Source organism: Eucyclogobius newberryi, unplaced genomic scaffold (assembly GCF_026437365.1).
Source record: "Eucyclogobius newberryi isolate DKJ021-1_F unplaced genomic scaffold, fEucNew1.0.hap1 SCAF_15, whole genome shotgun sequence".
Lineage (NCBI taxonomy): Eukaryota > Metazoa > Chordata > Actinopteri > Gobiiformes > Gobiidae > Eucyclogobius > Eucyclogobius newberryi.
The window spans coordinates 29,608,010-29,629,079 of record NW_027315779.1 but is presented as its reverse complement, the minus strand read 5'-3'; the positions used below and the strand labels follow the sequence as shown (position 1 = coordinate 29,629,079).

Sequence of the window (21,070 nt, the reverse complement as noted above, 5' to 3'; positions counted from 1 at the left end):
TTCTTATATTTGTAACTTTTTCTATAACATTTGTTTTTTCCAATAATTATTGTTTCATTATTATTATGTTTTTTAACAGGTTAAATCACAATACAATACAAATCAATTAAAATAACCAAACCAATGTAAATTACACAGCATACATAAACGTTTAAAAAAAAATATTCTTCTTCATGATTTATTTCTAATTTCTATATTTGATTTATTTTTATTGTCCTTTAACAGTTTTATATTGTTTTATAGTTTGTATATATCCCAGTCATCCCAGTATTATTATTTATAATTATTTATATTTTCTACTATTATTTTATAAAATTATTCTGGGAAGGAGAAAAGTTGCATTAAAGAAAGATAACGTAATATTATAGAAAAATCAAAAAACACTTGCCTGTAGTTTACGTTTTGCAGCTTCATCCCTGGTTCAGCGCTTTTGGAGTGAATGGATGACTGGAAGTCGGTCAGTTTGACTTCGAGCCGGGCGGTCTGAGCGCACAACCACACGTGGTCCAGCGTCACCTCAGTGTGGATGACTCTCATACACTTCAGGGATTTCAACGCTGTCGCAGTCTGAACAAGAGAAAGCAGTCAACCATTTTAACAAGGTGTCATTTCACTTTTCATTTCACTGCATTTTCGCAATTTTTGCCAATGTAATACAGAAAAGTAGTTTCATCCGATTTAGAATTTGAAATACTGACACATTTGTAGATTTGAATGTTTTAACCCTTAACATTAAAATTGTAGAAAAAGCTTCAGTTGTAGTCATCTGGACTCAGTTAGAAAAAATAGACGTTTCGACTCTGATCCAAGAGTCATTGTCAATAAAAGAATTTAGGTCGAGAACTCCGATATTTATACTATTCTGTGGTAAGAGAAGTGAAGAGAACCAAGAAGCAGGACAAAAGGGAAACTGAACAGAGAAGGAAGGGTGTTTCTATCCCTTATGTCTCTGGCCTGTCGGAAAAACTGCAGAGAATATTTAGACAACACGAAGTCCCTGTTTATTTTAAACCAGGAAACACTTTAAGACAAAAACTGGTTCACCCAAAGGACAAGTTGCAGACTCAAAAACAGAGCAATGTAGTTTATTCTATCCAATGCAGTGAAAAAAGTTGTAAAGAACGTTACATAGGTGAGACTAAACAGCCTCTACACAAGAGGCTTTATCAGCACAGAAGAAATACTAGTTCAGGACCACAGAGCGCCGTGCATCTCCATCTTGAAGCCTCTAATCACTCGTTTGAAGACGGTGAGGTGAAGGTTTTAAGCAGGGAGAAAAGATGGTTTGAAAGAGGAGTTAAGGAAGCTATTTTTGTTAAAAAAGAAAAACCTTCTTTAAACAGAAACGGAGGTCTAAGGTTCAATCTTCCTGTAGTCTACAATGGTATTCTGAACCCCTGGAGAGTTAGAGGACCAGTACCAGGACATTTAGATGCTAATCAGGTACTAAGGGTGGGTAAGCCAGGGTCTCACAAAGACAAAGGGGAGACTAATAGCCCATTAAAGGGTTGAATAGGCTCGGTAGATACAAAGAGGGTAAGTTTCTGTTGAAACAAACAACTCTTACCTCATCAGGAAGGCTCCTCCCAATGGGCTGGACTTACCACAGAATAGTATAAATATCGGAGTTCTCGACCTAAATTCTTTTATTGACAATGACTCTTGGATGAGAGTCGAAACGTCTATTTTTTCTAACTGAGTTCAGATGAGGGGTGCACGGTGGCAAAGGCGGTTAGCGCTCTTGCCTCCCAAGAAGGAGATTGTGGGTTCGATTCCCGGACCAGACCAACGTCATATGAACGTCTGGGTGGAGTCTGCATGTTCTCCCCGTGTTACCGTGGGTTCTCTCCGGGTTCTCCGGCTTCCTCCCACCGTCCAAAGACATGCATGTGTTAGGCAAAATTGGTGACACTAAATTGGCCCTAGTGAATAAATGTGAGCGTGTAATGTCTGTGTCTCTGTGTTGGCCCTGTGACAAGTTGGCCACTGTCCAGGGTGTACCCCGCCTAAGGCCCGAAGTCACTGGGATAGGCTCCAGTCACCCGCGACCCCGAAAGGGAACAAGCGGTAGAAAATGGATGGATGGATGGAGTTCAGATGACTACAACTGAAGCTTTTTCTACAATGGAACACGCCTGGACGAATGAGGGATTACACCGACATATTTCCTTAACATTAAAACAAATCCCAGTGAACCTATTTTCAGCAAATATCCAAAATGCAAAGCCTTTTTCTCCTGTGGTGCAAAGCCTTTTTCTCCTGTGGACGAGATTTACGGTTTATGAATAAAGGAGACAAGGATTCACTGATTTTACACTGAATTTAGACTGTAGATCATCTAATAATTGGTGATTGCTAAAATTTAACTATAAGTGCAGAAATTCCCATTGATAGTAAAAGTGTCAAAATGAACAGTAGCTATATGATGCAGACTTCAGCCTCTTACCTGCTGAACTATGGAGCGCACATCTCCGAGGGTCAAGGGGCAATTGGTGGCCATGAATTGGGTCAAGTTCATGTCAAGGTTTTCGTAGATGAAAGCCTTTCCTAAACGCGTCTTTATAAAGGCCATGCATTGAACGATGTGTTGATCTTCCAAACCTTTACACATCATTCTCCTCAGCAGCTGAGCCTGGACACACAAAAAAAGACAAAATCCATTCAGTAGACATTTTATAAATCGCACTTATAAAATGTGAATGTAACCGATATATTGTGATTTTTGTTTCATGCAGTTAAGTCAGATCTGTTTTTCCCTAAAACATATATATTGTAAAAACATTTCTAAAGATCACATTGAGACCGCTGTGTGCTGTCTGCATCTGATTAAAGAGTGTTTTATTCTCTCGATGCTAATGTGTGTTTGCTTTACAGTGAAGGTAAACTCAGCTCATGTGAAGCTCAGCCATGAAAAGCATTGTGGTAAATAATTGCTCAGGATGCGTAAGGAATGTGAGAGATACATTTGGACCACTGCACAGAGTTAAAAATGAACTAGTTTTGTTTTTCACATTTTTAAGGAAAATCAAATACAGAGCCTTTAGTATTAGAATTTATGTTGTCCATCCATCTTCTTCTGCTTAGCCGGGGCCGGGTCACAGGGGCAACAGTCTAAGATCCCCAGACTTCCCGCTCCCCAGACACTTCCTCCAACTCCTCCAGGTCGATCCTGAGGCGTTCCCAGGCCAGCCAAGAGACATCCCTTCAGCGTGTCCTGTGTCTTCCCCGGGGCCTCTTCCCGGTGGGACATGCCAGAAACACCTGGAGGACACCCAGGAGGCAGTTGCCCGAGCAGATGCCCGAGCCACCTCAGCTGGCTCCTCTCGACGTGGAGGAGCAGCGGCTCTACTCCGATCTCCTCCCGCGTGACTGAGCTTCTCACCCCACCGCTTGTATCCGCGATCTTGATCTTTCAGTCATTTCCCAAAGCTCCGATGCAGTGAACTCTTCCATTTGGGGCAAGGACTCCCCACCCATCTGGAGAGGGCAAACCACCTTTTTCCGGTCGAGAACCATGGCCTCGGATTTGGAAGTGCTGATTCAGCCACTTCACACGCAGCTGCAATACGTCCCAGTGCATGTTGCAGGTCTGGGTTTGATGGAGCCATCAGGACAACATTGTCTGCAAACAGCAGAGATGAGATCCTGTGGTCTCCAAACCGGACACCCTCCGACCCCTGACCGCACCTGATGATGTCCATAAAAAATATGAACATAACTGGTAACAAAGGGCAGCCCTGGCGGAGTCCAACATGCACTGGGACCAGGTTTGACTTACTTCCGGCAATGCGAACACAGCTCCGGACCCCATAATCCCGCAGCACTGCCCAAAGGACACCCAGAGGGACATGGTCAAAAGCCTTCTCCAGATCCACAAACAACATGTGGACTGTTTGGGCAATCTCCCATGAACCCTCGAGCACCCAATGGAGAGTATAGTGCTGGTCCAGTGTTTCACGACCAGGATGAAAACCACTCTGCTCCTCCTGAATCCGAGGTTCGACTTTAAGAGTTAAGTTGTTTCGAAGTTAATGCTAAAGAATTTATTACAAATGTGTTTTTTTGTAACTCACATTATTCATGCATTATTCTTTCACACCACACCAGATGTTTGCCCCAAGGACACAACGACAGCAATGGGATTTTGATTTGATTTCAATATAAATATTAAACGTTACAGAAAGTAGGCATTAAAACAGAATCCCTCTGTGATGTCATCAATAAGCCACATTCCATCAAAAATGTACACGCAAGGGGCACCATTTAACAATCCTTTTAGTTTACATTATTGTTGATATGTAACAGTTATGGAATGACCTTTACCTATGTCACATTTGCTGCTCGTGTTCAGGAAGTTATAAACTTCAAAACTGGCGAAAGATAGATTTAGCTTGGATTATACTTCCCACATGGAAAGCATTTATTGTCTGTGCAGCTCATGCAGCCGCAGACAGGAGAAATCAAGCTTACTGCAGGGAAATTTCCCTCGAGAGGGCGTGTGGGACCCTCATGGATGCGTCAACCATAAACTGAGGTTTTTAGCAATACAATTTTGGGCAAATTTTGATTATTTTCCCCAAATGATAACCAATCTATCGGCCTATCTTTAAAAATGAGAACATCTCCATAGAGAAAATCAGACGACAGACCCCCGACCAGAAAAGTTACACAGTGCAGCTTTAAGGTTGACCAGTAGCTTCAAGAACAAAACACCCAACATCAAGAATGATGCAGTTTTAAGATATTAACTCGTCTGAATGTGACTCTGCATATTCCCCTCAGCATTTTAACATGTCATGACAAACATCCAAGCCCTGGAAATACATGACATTTTATAAAGTATTTGAATATGTAGCCTGGCTCTTACCTCCTTCTCCATGTTGTGATGACTGTAAGGCAGCTTGAACGAGTGCACCTTTTGGTTATGTTTGGACTCACACTTGAAGACCTGACCGAACTGTCCGGTGGCCTGCAGTTTGATGAAGCTGTACTTTCTGGGGAGGATGTCTTTGATCTCGTCGGAAGTCAAGGGGTTCAATATACTGCACCATAAAAGAAAACAAAGTTAGGCTCACAAACGTACGATACAACATTGTTTGAAAGAGTCGTAAATGAATGTGATTCTCACACAAATCCTTCTTTCTGTTGAGCTTTCTGATTGGAACTGGAGGCCACTGGGGAAGATCTGCTCCTTTTCCTGACAAGACAAGTTTAAAGGTCAATGCAAAATCGACTTTTCAGTGCTTTTAGCCTCCTTACAGTGCCCAAAGTATTTTTTTTTAATTGATTCCGGCAGTTTTTAGCGAGAGGACAGTCTATATCCTTTTCCTTGGATGAGCAGATGGATGGGGCCTACTCACAGCAACGCGTCATAACCACCATCTCCATGCTACATCAGGGGCTGGGCGGAGGACACACGCTCTCGCTGAGACTACGTCACGGGTTGGAGGCCGATTGCTCTTTGCAAGGGTAGGGGTAAATCTCAAACCAAGCCGCTTGCATTTCCGGGTTTGTGAGGGGAGTCCAAGGTATTATAACTATTATGTTATGGGTGTTGCACAACACTTATTATTATCAAATATACCCTTAGGGTAGACTACAAAACGGGAAAAATAGCATGATATGGGATCTTTAAAAACATTCAGGGGTGACACTCAATGAATGGGAAATTGCATGATAACAATGAAACGAGGGACAGTGGTGGAAAGTAACAAAGTACAAAAGTAAAACTACTGTAACATATTCTGAATGTTTTGCATTGTTATTGGCCTTTAAACATGCTCTTGAGCACCTTTGCTTTGACATCACATGTTTTAGAACTGAAAATAATGTGATTTTTTAAAGAATAGATGACATTCTCTCAGTCAGGCGTTTCCCTCATCAACAATTCAGTTAGAGGTTTATCTACTGGCAGTAGAGTGAATTACAAAGAAAGAGAAGAATGCAGAGAGAAAGCGAAGTGAACGTATTTTCACATGGTTTGAAGGGTTAAACAAAAACACACATACAATTCACAGGAAACATTAAAAAATTGATTGTAATTGCTACTATTTACCAAAGATCAGCACAATTCGGTCTGAAAATTCCTTGGACACATGCACTTACTTTATGGATATGCCAGAAATAAATGGTTGTTCCAAGATCTGGGCAGGGGTGATTCTCTTCTCTCCATCGACGTGCAGCATGCAGATGAGGAGGTCAATAAACGCGTCCAGATCTTCTGACTCTTGCTGGTTGTTCACTTCCACAAATGTCTACAGTTGATAAAACAATTAAACATCACATTGTTGTTGTTTGGATATTTCAAACCAGGATTGTGGACATCAAAATAATAAATGCATAAGGCAAACAAAACGTTTATGATGATTCATATCTTTGACAAAAAAAAGTGTCAGGCCATAAGGTAAAATTGCAAATAATTTGTGCTGAAAACTGCATTTGGCAGGTACTATTATAATAAGTACATGTAAATGCTAATGTAGACAGGAGTGTAGTATATGATTATGAGTACAGCGAGGTATACTTTCCCTGCATTTTCGATATGTAAAGTGTGTCCTTTTCATTACTTATAAGTTTCTTAATATTACTATTTGTATTATATTTCTCACTTCTCTACTATTATGTATGTATGGCACTTGTTTTAAGTGGATGGGGGAAGCTAACAGTGGTCCTTGATGATTGTTGCTCACCTCCACCAGCTCCTCTAATGAAGTGAACGACTCTGTGTAGAAGGTCTGGACTTCAAACTCTTTAAAGTGAGATTCCAAATATTCTTCATCCGTCTGAAAGTCATTCAGAAACAAAAATCATTCAACACAATGTTACGTTAGCCTGTAATGCATGTCATTTCCCATTTTGGCTCCTGGTCTGATTTGGTACCTGTTTCATTCCACTTGTCAACAGGGGCTCAAGAAATAGATTATGAAGCTATAGGATTGCACTTGACTGACACTTTCACTCTCCATTATGGCTGCTACTGTAAGCCAGTCAGCTCAAATTTATTTACAAAATGTGGGCCTGATTTGATTCTAAATCTGAAGCTATTGCCTAATTCATGCATGTTTATTTTTGCCAGGGTTGCCTCTGAAGCAAATGTATATTTACGTCCGACCCCACAGTCACTCTTCTCGGCCTTGTGGTGTTTGCACAAAGAACATTGCCCCATTTTCCAACCTTTTCACAATAAGGCCCTTTCTGTGGATGTAAACGCTGGAGCTTTTATGTGGAAAGCACCACAGAGAGTTTTCAGTTGTTTACCACAGAAACTTTTGCACCTTGGGTTTCTGTGCTTAGTGTTGTGCAGTTGGGAGCACATGTGACGCAAAACAGCATGAACGGGCAGTCTGCTGGGTAATTTCTGTACTCAATCTATACATAGCACCTTTAACTCTTAGCCCCTTGTAATGCTTAGTTTAAATGTAGATGTATCAAAGTTTTATATATCTACAAGACCATCTGGTTACTATAGCGTCTTAGGGTTAGGGTTACAGCCCATGCGGGGACATATCTGGGCATGTGCAGTTTGAAAAACCATGCAAAGTGGGCAGGGTTTCAAAAAGTGGGCAGTTGTATTTAGCATAATGTTATCCTTTAAAGTCTGGTGTGAACCTCACACTAACTGGGATAACAAAATTGTAAAAAGTAATTAAGCACATTTTTATGCACTCTTCATGGCTCATTCACACCTCTTTCACGGCTCACTTGTGAGTCAGTATATAATCTTAAAGGCTCCAATCAGTGGATTTTTCTGGTCCGGTTATTCTAAAGACAGATTCTATTTATTTTGGCTAAAGAAACAACATTATATTGCCCTTTTAACTGTCGGTGGGTCTCAAAGTAGTCAAAAACTTGGACAACTGGGACAAATCAATGGTTTTGTATACATCTGCCGGGTAGATGGGGACGGCTGGCCACCGTAGTCAATAGGTTTCACAGTGAAACAGGGCCCAAGATTAAACTTTGTACCATCTTATGCAACTGATATGAAGCATCTTCTACCACTTCGCACCCCAGTGACTGTGGCCTACCCCAGTGGGCCTTAGGCGGGGTACACCCTGGGCAGGGGCTCGCTCGTCCCAGGGTCAACATATTTGGAAATCAATCTCTGTCAAACATGAAAATAATTGTAAACACAAGCGCTCCTCAAGTAACAGCAGAAGTGCTCAACCCAAGTCTCTCATTTCTCTTTCAGTAATTACAAATGCATAAACACTGCTAGCATGTTGCGCTAGCCTCAGCTAATCGGGACAGCAATAGTGACTTTCACACGGAGCCTAGAGCTTGATATTCACAAAGACAAACTTTGGTCGTAGACTGATCATGTGGATCATCGCACAGTGTGACAGTGTTACAACTTTAAATTCTTCATATCTTGAAGTGTGACATCCATAAATCTCATAAAACAAAAAAAAGTGCAGTGAACCAGGCTAATTATTGTTGTTATTGTTATCTTTTCCTGTAATACATTGGTCACACTGACCATTCTTTACCTTCAGTCTGAAACTTGTCCCGTCAGTTTCAAAAAAACTTGAGCTCCACAAAGCTCGGTGCAGCAGGTGGTCCGGTATGGGGCCTATCAGTTTGGTGATGACTTTGAGCTCCAGAAAGAGACGAAAGATAAATTTAGAAAGAACTTTGGAGTTTTTAAGTCTTATACATTACGTGAGAAAGGAACAACTTACTATCTCAAATTCAGTGCTGGAGGGGAAGATGGGGTTTTTCATCGCCATAGCTGCCGTCATGACGCCCAAAGACCACACATCCAAGGCTTCAGTCAGTTTTAGACCAAGGATTATTTCAGGGGACCTGAAATTGGAATGTTATTATTGTAATTATGAACATATTTCAAACATGGCTTTCATTTATTGTAATAATCTATTTCACTGTTAATAAACGGGCAATGGGCCTTTAAAACCATAATTCAAACATAAATTGAATAAACGGTGCTGGAAAAAATAAAAAATAAAAGTCAAATTCTTCTTTAAAATGTTACCTGATTTGTTTTTGTTTTTGTGTGCGTTTCATAATTTTTTAAAAGGAATAAAAATGAATGGAAAAAAGAAAAACTGTGTTTTTTATTCAGGCATGTCAGAGAAAAATCAAATAGTGTTGTGTTTTTGGTATTTTTACACTTTTTGTTCAGTTCAAATGTGCAGTGTTGATCCAGTTTTACCTGTATTCCACAATGCCCATCTTCCTGCCCTTCCAAACATTGCTTTTGTACATGGCCAACCCAAAATCGATCAGCTTCACTTGGAGGGGCTTGTTCTTGTTGACCAGCATCACGTTATTAAACTTGAGGTCTCCGTGGATGATCCCTTCCTTCTTTAGGCAGACCAGAGCCGTGGCCAACTGCACAGACAGGAGTTTAATGTTATTGGGATTTGGCAAATAGACCCTTTAAAAGTATGTAAACAAATAGATAATAAATGAGATTTCAGTGGAGAAATTAGGATTAACCACAGAATATCATAAAATATGAAAAATCAAAGGGGTTTTGGCAAATGAAAACTACTGTACATGTACTCTGTGAGTCAGAGCCTGGTTTTAAGACAATTTAAATTAGAAAGAAATTAACATGTATTTACTAGAATAATATTAGGTCCGAGTTCCACAAACTGGCGAGAGGCCTATTAGTTTCTTATGGCTGTGCGAAGCACGGCTGCAACAAAATGGGAAAATTTAACATAATCGTTGTAAGTGAACGAAGCCTGTGTGAAAGTGTGCACAAGGAGACTTCCAGTATGTTGGCCTGCCTAGCAGAAGCACTTGCCCCATAGCTACAGAAATTAGATTTAAAATCATTGTTTGACCCATCTAATCCCAAAAAGAAGAAAAAGCAAGGAGAATTCAAGTCTGGTAGCACTACAGGACTAAGACAAATAAAGCTGCTGACCCACCGCTCCATTGGATAACAGCCCTCCTCAATAAGTAAAGAGGCTAATATGGCTATTGGGCCCAATGCGGCAGACCACATTTCTTCCTTGCGGGTGGACGGGGTGCCGCTGGCCCAGATGAAGATTCTCACGAAGAAGCGGCGCACGCATGGACTAAGCTGAGCAGCGTATTTCAGACAATATCGATGATGTGCAGACAATAAAGGCCAAGATGGTCGCATTGTGGGTCAAGGTGTTGACGCTGCAGATGGAGAACAATAATATGAAAAATAAGATCCTAGATTTGGAGTCCAGATCATGTAGGCCCAACTTCTTGTGGGGCAAATGGAGGGGGAGGAAGGAAATTATACTGAAAGAGCACATCACCTGGGCAATCCAAGACCAACAACTGATAAACCACGAGGCTTCTTAATGATCGTGTGAAGGAACGTGTCATGAAGGCTTCAAAGGTTAAAGGAGACCTCCTGTACAAAGGCAAGTGTGTTTTCTTTGCCCCATATATTCCATACACCAAGGGGAAGTGGTGAGCTCGGGAGGTAATATATCCAGTTCTTTGTGAGGATTGGAGTCAGGAGTGTCCGGGGAGTTTTTCATATTTTTTTGATAGAGAGTTTAAAAACATTCAAAAATGATGAATGGCAAAATCAAGTGTTACAGATAGCATCCTTCAATGTGATTGGCATACTGAACCCAACCTAACCCTAACGATCAAATATTTTAATAAAAATGAAAAAAAGAGAGAATGGACTTTATATATTATATCTATTATACAAGCGACACATTTGAACTACTTTGAATATCAAAAACTAACAAAATGTTGTCATAAAAAAAATCTCACTCGTCATACAGAGGTAAATACAAGAGGGGAGTTGCAATATTTCAAGATTTAAAATTGAATAGCTTTTGAAAAATCTTTTGAATGTAAAGACTCTATTCAATGTGTATGCTCCACCAGAGAGTGATATCACCTTCTATACTGATATTATGGACCTGATTGTAAACCACTCTGCGGGAACCCTAATCTATGGCAGCGATTGGAAAATCCGTGTTCAACCTTTATTGAACGTGTCAAACTCAAGAGGCACTGGAGGAACAATAGATAAAAAGTTCAATAAATGAATGACGAATAAAGGATTGATTGACATCTGTTGGGAAATGAACCCTTGTGCACACTAGTAAGCCCATTTTTCTAATCCTCATAAAATCTTTTCCAGAATAGATTATTTTATCTTCAATAAAAACAGATTTAAAATAACTGAAGCAGATATAGGCACAATAGACCTAAGTGACCATGCTCCTATCTACATTATCTCTAACAGATATCCTGCTTCCGAAGAGTCCAGACACGTTCCTGCTTGCTCCAGCCTTATATAGCTGCTTTCCTTATTTATTTTGCTTTTTAATCAGTTTTTGTCTTCCAAACTATTTTAATTATGACTTTTCTAAGTAAACCAAGGATTTTAAGAAGATTTTTACAAGTTTTAACAACATATCTAATGCCAGCGACATGGGAGAAGATTCCAGTGTCATCCAGTGGTAAGAATTCCACATTTTTTACAAGAAAAAGGGCTACTTTTTAAACTACTAAAACCGGAGTGAATTTGTGTCGGTCCCCAAAAAAAAACAGAAAAACCAGGCTGTATCTTGGAACAATGTCGGTGCAAAGCAATACAACGATAACGTAAAGTCACCTAAAACACAGCTTACAAACGGATTTTTTTTTTTTACGACTTTAAGAGACTGAAGTAAATAAACAAAGGAAAAATGTAATACATGACGTGGCCAAAAGGCAGCAGACAGAGAATCTGTTTCAAACTTCAAGTTCCCTGGAACTGCTTTGATTGGGGATGGCGCGATAAGTCATGTGATGCACAAAAAAATTTAAACACACTCTTTTCCCGGCATCATTGTTTCTGAGATAACGTCACTCCTTCCGGATGTTTTGGCCACACATCGAGGAGTAAAACAGCTGATTGTGCATGTGGGTGCAGTGGACATATGTACCACATATGACATGTGTATGGACGGGAACAGACTAAAGATTGACAAGAGACTTCTTGAAGTTATTCGACGTGCTTGATAAAATGGAAATAAAACATCTATAAGTGGACCTCTTCCAAACATCGACAGGAAGATAAACAAGTTTAGCCGGCCGCTTCAGATGAACACATGGCTGACCAAAGAGTGTGCACCTAGAGAACTGCACTACATTGAGAACTTCTATCTATTCTGGAAACAAGAGGACCTGTTTAAGAAAATGGCCCCCACCTATGCAGAGGTGGAGTGAGGGTGCTGACAGAGAACCTGCCCCACGCTCTGAGGCATTTGACTGGGTCCCGAACAGATAGTTAGAGAAGAGAGAAATGGGAGAAGAATTCCAGGTCCATCAGCCAGTGACCAAGCCAATGTTTCAGCATCAAATAGCACCACAACCACAGGCTCCACCAAAGGATTCATCAGCAGCCGCTCCACCACCACCAGCAAAGGATTCAGCTCCAGCTGCTCCACAATCACCTCCGCCGCCTCCAGCGAAGGACTCATCAGCAACAGCACCACAACAATCTTCAAAAGGCCTTGGAGCCCTGAGTTCCCCCTGCAACATCTACTCCCACTACAGATTCCTCATTCTCCTTCCCATCTCCACCCTCACCCAGGGGCCTTCTCAGTCATCTTGAATGTCTGATCAAATCAGGCCATAAGATGGCTCCACTCACGCCCAATATAGCAAGATCAAGAGTTATGTCAATACTTATCAACTCTTCCCCACACAAGGGTTGGCACTAGGTCATATAGGGAATTGGAAAGGAGGAAGTGACGACAATGCCTGTGACGACATGGCGAGGACGACATGGCGGGAGCCGGGTGGAAGTAAAGAGGTGGTCGACCGTAGTAAACATGGCGAACAGTCCCGCTAATTCTGCTGATCCATCAATAATTTTCACTCTTGGGTCCAAACCTGAAGTTTACGATGCATTTGATGTGTACAAGGACCAAACAATGAGTTCCTGGCGGTGTTGTCTTGCTGAGAAACAATTTAAATGGGCGTGCATTGAAACAAAGAATTGTGAAAATGTAAATCACATGGGTCTGGGTTTAACCCTAAACCCTAACCCCTGCCCAGTCCAGTTCGCCTCAGTCGGTCCCTCATCTGCCTGAAGAGTGGGTCCAGTTCGCCTCAGTCGGTCCCTCATCTGCCTGAAGAGTGGGTCCAGCTCCAGTCTCCCTCGTGTCCGTCTGTCCGTCTGTGAGAGTCGGATCTCTCCTTCACTGGAACTCCTCCAGGTTTCTACGCTTTTTTCCCAAAGAGGTTTTTTTTGTAGTTTTTCCTGGCCGAGAAGGAGAGTCTAAGGACAGAGGACCCTGGGACATCGTCCCTCGCCACCACAGACATTGTCTGACTCCCTCGCCACCACAGACATTGTCTGACTCCCTCGCCACCACAGACATTGTCTGACTTCATCGCCACCACAGACATTGTTGATTCATTTCTCCCTGTGGCCCTCAGAGGCAACTGTTGTTGTGATTTTGGGCCTTACAAAAATAAATTGATTTGATTTGAACCCTAACTTTAACCTTAACCCTAACCTTAACCCTTAACTCTAACCTTAACCCTAACCTTAACCCTAATCCTAACCTTAACCCTAACCTTAATCTTAACCCTTAACCCCTAAACATAACCCTAAGTTTTAGGTTTACTTCGTTTGGCTAAAACTAGTTTATACCATGACTTTGTATTAGCAAAAGTGTAGTTAACTCATCCCAAAACAAACTAGACTGCAAAAAAATGTTAAACTTGAGATAATAAAGCTCCGTGCAGGATTCGAATCCTCGAAGGCTTTGCGCAAAGCCGTGTCTCTAACCATCGGGCCAGCAAGTCTGCAAACTTAGAGCTGCGAGACATTAAATTTATTTCTCTCACCACCAGGTGTACCAAAACCGTGTAGCAAAATGGTGAATCGCAAGTGATTTGGGCCGCAAGAGCTCCGCCATCTTGGATTTCGTCACTTCCTTTCCAATTCCCTATATGACCTAGTTCCAACCCCCACACGAGCCGACTACACCAACAAAAGCCCCACCACCCATCCCCCCTCGCCTTTCACCTGGTATCTCCAATAGATAGGATGCACTGGGTCAGCGTTGCCGAGACTTATTGTCATATTGTCAAAAACATCTCTTCTATTGTGGGGTGGCGGAATGGCAAGGCCTGATCCTTGCCACTTGTGGCTATATTTATTACTGTTATTATTATCATTATACACACTTTGCATTTTTGAAGGCAAACTCTTGGTTTTTAGGTTTTGGAACAATTATGGAGGACCGTGAGTGTAACATTAAATGGTGTAAGGCTTTAATTAAAAGAGTTGAGTAAACATATGCATTGCTAATAATTAGCATGTGAAATTGGCATTTGAGCTAACGCCATTAACACCAAATCATCTAATTACATGTTTATGTTAAAAATGGGAAAACAATCTAAAAAATTTGCACATAACAGGAAGCTGAAACTCATGAATACATGCAAAATACTGTCATAGTTAGCAAAGGTCAGAACAGTGAAAATACAGTGAAAATAAGGCTAAAACCACTATTGCTTTGAGTTTCATTGGAGGTAATTTAAGTGTTAGAATAAATCAAACAAATCTTGTGAAGGTGTCTGTACTCCAAACTTACCTGCTGAATGATAGACCAGATGTCCCTCAAATCTGTCATATTATCAAACAGGTAATCTTCTAAATTGATCTCCAGACACTCAAAAATCATGGCTCTTCCATAAGGAGTTTTAAAGGAGTCGTAGAACTTGATGATGTTGTTCTGGTCCCCATACTTTGCCATCAGCAATTTCAAGAAGTTCTCCTAAAATGAACATCGAACATTTTTATAAGTCGACTCGAGTATGGAACTTGAGTCGAATGCTCTGTAAAAGTGTGTCCAAGTGTCCCGGCCACACAGCATGTCAGAACTTATCCAGTTATCCAGAGTACCATAGTAGTAGGCTGTTTATCTAAATCTTCTTGATTATATTCAATTTAGTCCTGATCTAGTCTGGGTTTAGTCAAGATGTAGTCCAGGTTTAGTTATTGTATTTTTTTATAAAATTGTTGTAGTTTTTAGCAGCATACTTTAACAAAAATATGCATCAGATATACATGCGTATACATTGTATATCCAATGATATTTTACTTTTACTTTATTTTCATTTTTTTAACCAGTGCTTTGTACTTCTTCCTGAGTAATAGTATTTGAAGTAACAGTAGTTTTACTTGTTTAAGTGTAATGTAAAATTTAAGTTAATCAAATCTAATGTGTCTTTGTTTCTTAAAGTAAAAAGATTAAACAAAACTATCACTCAAGTTGAATACTTGAAAGGAGTCTTTTTGTACATACAACGTACAGGAATGTCGGCGGGAATAGGGGGTAGGTGAAAACAGGAATTGAGTCTCATTTGCAAGAAAATACATGATTAACTCAAACATGCAGGACTCTATCAAAATAAACTAATGAGAAAACTAATAAACTAAGGAAACTAATGATACAACTCTGTTGTAACAAGGATAAATGCTCATTAAAGTTAATTTCACCATATTCTCTTGAGAACCACTTGAAACAGCTAAAATGATAATTAAACATAGCTTTGAATCTTACCTCCTTTTCCGTGTCCTGGTAAACCAACGGCACTTTGATGGCCACAACTTCCTGTGTGTCCTTCTTCTGACACTTAAATACTTGACCAAACGCTCCTTTGTCCAGCACTTGGAGGATCTTGTATTTGTCTGCAGGGATCACGCTTTTCTGTTCCTCCATGGTCATTTTATCCATAACTGTAACATTAAAATAAATGTCAATAAAATCGACCGGCAAAATGGTTTGCTAATTTGAAGAAATGTTATTTGGTGCTTTTTCTTCTCAAAAACAAAACAAAAATATGCTGGTCAGCCTGTCACATTTTCTAAGATTTACAGGCCAATTTAACCAATCCCAGTGAAGTGTGAAGCAGCCTTGCTTTTCTGTTAAAGCATTGTTTCCGAACCAGAGGCAAAAAGAAAAGAAAACATTCCCTGGAAACCCCACATAAGTTATTAACATTACAAAATGGCTAGATGTGTTGGTGTCATGAAGAGATTTAGTCATGTACTCAGTCAAAATGCGTTACTGTTATTCAGTCTTAATTCTGTTAGATCTGAGTGCTGCTTTTGACACTGTCGATCATGGGATCCTCTTAGAGACTAGAGGACTGGGTGGGCATCACTGGCACTGCCCTAAACTGGTTAAGGTCCTATCTGGAAGACAGGAAGTACTTTGTTGAAATTGGTAGCTGTGTCTCAGACCACATGACCCTGACCTGTGGAGTGCCCCAAGGGTCAGTCCTGGGTCCCCTTCTGTTCAAACTCTACATGCTGCCGTTAGGTCAGTTGATACGCAGTGAAAATGTGTCCTATCACAATTATGCAGACGACACTCAGATCTATGTTTCACTGTCGGCAGGTGAATATGGACCAGTGGATTCACTCTGTCACTGCATCCAACAGATCAGTGTGTGGATGCAAAACAACTTTCTCCAGCTGAACTCAGACAAGACTGAAATCATTGTTTTTGGCCCACAGAAACAAAGAGAAAGTGTTAGCGGTCACCTCCAGAGTCTTGCTCTAAAACCTACAAACCAAGTTAGAAATCTTGGGGTAATAATGGACTCAGACTTGAATTTTAACAGCCACGTCAAATCAATAACATCAGCAGCTTTTTACCATCTAAAAAACATTGCCAAAATCAAAAATATAGTGTCAAACCAGACTTATCCATGCGTTTGTCTCCAATAGATTAGACTACTGTAACGGCCTGCTCACTGGCCTCTCCAAACAAGCTGTAAAACAGCTGCAGTACATCCAGAACGCTGCTGCTAGGGTCCTGACTAGAACCAGGAAGTACCATCACATTAGTCCTGTTCTCAGGTCTCTGCACTGGCTTCCTGTGGCTCAGAGAATAGACTTTAAAGCAGCTCTGCTTGTGTACAAGTCTCTCCATGGCCTAGCACCAAAGTACATCTTGGATATGTTAGTGCCATATGAACCATCTCGGACTCTGAGGACCTCAGGGACCGGCCTCCTGCTGGTGTCCAGAGTCAGGACAAAACATGGGAAATCTGCATTTCAGTTTTATGCAGCTAAAATCTGGAACAGTCTTCCTGAAGATGTGAGACAGGCTTCTACTCTGACAATGTTCGAATCTAAGCTAAAAACAGTTTTGTTTAGCTGCGCATATGACTGAAAGAATTTTTTCTTTGCACTCTTCTCTTCTCTTTTGTTTGTGATTTTATTAGTTTAGACAATCAGTTGGATTGATAATTTTTAATTTAGTTAATTTTATTGTATTTCTGTTTCTGTAATTTCTTTGTGATTTGAATGCATTTTTCCTGCTGTGTGAAGCACTTTGAATTGCCTTGTGTATGAAATGTGCTCTACAAATAAACTTGCCTTGCCTTGCCTTATTATATCAATCATTTATAATGTCATATTTAAATTACTGTTAAGAAGATGGGGGAAATGTTATAAGACAAAGCTATTGTATCTTATTACGCTCCAAAAATGAGCAATTAGGTATGTCTATAAAGTTCCCTACAATGGTCACACCAACAAGCCTTTTCTTAAAAGTGATGAATTTAAATTATGATTTCATTGATTACAAAACTGCTCAAATCACGGTTAGGGCATCACAAACCTTTCGTCCACTTAACATTCAAAAGCTATTTTAGATAGAGATGCTCATTACAAATTCACTCAAAGAGATATCCAAAACCAACCACATTAAAATCCATTTATATTTCAGTAAAGGGGGTTATGTTATCTCCTTGAACCGACACCTTAACGTGGTGGAGGGGTTTGAGTGCCCGAATGATCCCGGGAGCTATGTTGTTGGGGGCTTCATGCCCCTGGTAGGGTCTCCTAAGGCAAACAGGTCCTAGGTGACGGGTCAGACAAAGATCGGTTCAGAAGCCTCTTATGATGACTACAAGAACAAGGCAGTTTACGTCGCCCGGATCGGCGTCACCGGGGCCCCATCCTGGAGCCAGGCCTGGGATGGGTGCTCCATGGCGAGCGCCTGGTGGCCGGGTCTTACCCCATGGGGCCCGGCCGGGCACAGCCCGAAAGAGCCACGTGGGGCCGCCCTCCCGTGGGCCCACCACCCGCAGGAGGATCCATAAGGGGCCGGTGCAGAGAGATCTGGGCAGCAGTCGACGGCAGGGGCCTCGGCAACCAGATCTCCAGACACAGAGACTAACTCTGGGGACATGGAATGTCACCTCGCTGGGGGGGAAAGAGCCTGAGCTTGTGCGGGAGGTTGAGCGATACGACTAGATATAGTCGGCCTCACCTCCACGCACAGTTTGGGCTCTGGAACCCATCTCCTCGAGAGGGGTTGGACGCTCCACTTCTCTGGTGTTGCCCGCGGGGAGAGGCGGCGGGCTGGTGTGGGCTTGCTTATAGCCCCTCAGCTCAGCCGCCACGTGTTGGAGTTCACCCCAGTGAACGAGAGGGTCGCGTCCCTCCGCCTTCGGGTGGGGGACAGGTCTCTCACTGTTGTGGCGGCCTACGGGCCGAACAGCAGTGCAGAGTACCCGGCCTTCTTGGAGTCCTTGGGAGGGGTACTGGACAGTGCACCGACCGGGGACTCCGTTTTTCTACTGGGGGACTTCAACGCCCACGTGGGCAATGACAGTGACACCTGGAGAGGGGTGATCGGGAAGAACGGCTTCCCCGATCTGAACCCGAGCGGTGTTCAGTTATTGGACTTCTGTGCTAGCCACGGATTGTCCATAACGAACACCATGTTCAAGCACAAGGGTGTCCATCAGTGCACATGGCACCACGACATCCTAGGCCGGAGGTCAATGATCGACTTTGTTGTCGTGTCATCTGACCTCCGGCCGCGTGTCTTGGACACTCGGGTGAAGAGAGGGGCAGAGTTGTTAACCGATCACCACCTGGTGGTGAGTTGGATCCGCTGGCGGAGGAGGAAGCCGGACAGACTTGGCAGACCCAAGTGCATTGTGAGGGTCTGTTGGGAACGTCTAGTGGAGCCCTCTGTCAGTAGGGTATTCAACTCGCACCTCCGGGAGAGCTTCTCCCATGTCCCGGGGAAGGTTGGGGACATTGAGTCCGAATGGACCATGTTCTCCGCCTCCATTGTTGATGCGGCTGCTCGGAGCTGTGGTCGCAAGGTCTCCGGTGCCTGTCGTGGCGGCAACCCCCGAACCCGGTGGTGGACACCGGCAGTAAGGGATGCCGTCAGACTGAAGAAGGAGGCCTATCAGGCCACTCTGGCTTGTAGGTCTCCAGAGGTCATCGACGGGTATCGGCAGGCCAAGCGAGCCGCGGCTCGTGCTGTCGCAGAGGCAAAAACCCGGGCCTGGGAGGAGTTCGGGGAGGCCATGGAGGAGGACTATCGGTCGGCACCAAAGAAATTCTCGCAAACCGTCCGGCGCCTCAGGAGGGGAAAGCAGTGCCTCACCAACACCGTTTATGGTGCGGATGGAGGCCTGCTGACCTCGCCTGGGGATGTCGTCGGACGGTGGAAGGAATACTTTGAGGATCTCCTTAATCCCTCAGTCACGTCTTCCGAAGAGGAAGTAGAGAACGGGGACTCGGAGGCTGGCTCATCCATCACCCAAGCTGAAGTCACTGAGGTTGTTCGCAAACTCCTCGGTGGCAGGGCTCCGGGGGTGGATGAGATCCGCCCTGAGTACCTAAAGTATCTGGATGTTGTAGGACTATCTTGGCTGACACGTCTCTGCAACATCGCGTGGCGTTCGGGGACCGTGCCTCTGGACTGGCAGACCGGTGTGGTGGTCCCCCTGTTCAAGAAGGGGGACCGGAGGGTGTGTTCCAACTACAGAGGGATCACACTCCTCAGCCTCCCGGGTAAGGTCTATTCCAAGGTACTGGAGAGGAGAATCCGACCGATAGTTGAACCTCGGATTCAGGAGGAGCAGAGTGGTTTTCGTCCCGTTCGTGGAACACTGGACCAGCTCTATACCCTCCATCGGGTGCTCGAGGGCTCATGGGAGTTTGCCCAACCAGTCCACATGTGCTTTGTGGATCTGGAGAAGGCTTTCGACCATGTCCCTCGGGGTGTCCTTTGGGGGGTGCTCCGGGAGTACGAGCCCTTTGCTCAGGGCTGTCCAGTCCCTGTATGACCGGAGCAGGAGCTGTGTTCGCATTGCCGGCAGTAAGTCAGACCTGTTCCCAGTGCATGTTGGACTCCGCCAGGGCTGCCCTTTGTCACCGGTTCTGTTCATAATTTTTATGGACAGAATTTCTAGGCGCAGTCAGGGGTCGGAGGGTGTCCGGTTTGGGGACCACAGGATTCCATCTCTGCTGTTTGCAGACGATGTTGTCCTGATGGCTCCATCAAACCCGGACCTGCAACATGCACTGGGACGGTTTGCAGCCGAGTGTGAAGCGGCTAGGATGAGAATCAGCACCTCCAAATCCGAGGCCATGGTTCTCGACCGGAAAAAGGTGGCTTGCCCTCTCCAGGTGGGTGGGGTGTCCTTGCCCCAAGTGGAGGAGTTCAAGTATCTCGGGGTCTTGTTACCGAGTGAGGGAAGGATGGAGCGTGAGATCGACAGGCGGATCGGTGCAGCGGCTGCAGTGATGCAGTCGCTGCATCGGACCGTTGTGGTAAAGAGGGAGCTGAGCCGAAAGGCAAAGCTCTCTATTTACCGGTCGTTCTACGTTCCTACCCTCACCTATGGTCATGAGCTTTGGGTAGTGACCGAAAGAACAAGATCGCGGATACAAGCGGTCGAAATGAGTTTCCTTCGCCGTGTGGCTGGGCGCTCCCTTAGAGATAAGGTGAGGAGCTCGGCCACACGGGGGGAGCTCGGAGTAGAGCCACTGCTCCTCCACGTCGAGAGGAGCCAGCTGAGGTGGCTCGGGCATCTGTTCTGGATGCCTCCTGGGCGCCCCTCGGGAGGTGTTTCAGGCATGTCCTACCGGGAAGAGCCAGGACGACTGGAGAGACTATGTCTCTCGGCTGGCCTGGGAACGCCTCGGAATCCCCCCGGAGGAGTTAGAGGAAGTGTCTGGGGAGAAGGAAGTTTGGGAGTCCCTGCTCAGACTGCTGCCCCTGCGACCTGGCCCTGGATAAAGCGGCAGAAGATGGATGGATGGGTTGGG

At 43.5% G+C, this 21,070-nt stretch overlaps 2 protein-coding genes across 2 annotated transcripts; both read right to left on the bottom strand.

Moving 5' to 3' along the window:
* Positions 1-307: 307 nt before the first annotated feature.
* On the bottom strand, positions 308-6,888 carry LOC140360409 (homeodomain-interacting protein kinase 2-like). Its single transcript, XM_072445617.1, has 7 exons — positions 6,880-6,888; positions 6,690-6,782; positions 6,106-6,254; positions 4,868-5,042; positions 2,447-2,632; positions 389-567; positions 308-320 (listed from the first exon to the last, which is right to left on the bottom strand). The coding sequence occupies exons 1-7, from the start codon at positions 6,886-6,888 to the stop codon at positions 308-310; spliced, it is 804 nt and encodes a 267-aa protein (XP_072301718.1).
* A 2,280-nt stretch (positions 6,889-9,168) lies between these two features.
* Positions 9,169-15,698, bottom strand: LOC140360408 (homeodomain-interacting protein kinase 1-like). The gene is made up of 3 exons (XM_072445616.1): positions 15,540-15,698; positions 14,568-14,750; positions 9,169-9,351 (listed from the first exon to the last, which is right to left on the bottom strand). The coding sequence occupies exons 1-3, from the start codon at positions 15,696-15,698 to the stop codon at positions 9,169-9,171; spliced, it is 525 nt and encodes a 174-aa protein (XP_072301717.1).
* Positions 15,699-21,070: the final 5,372 nt, after the last annotated feature.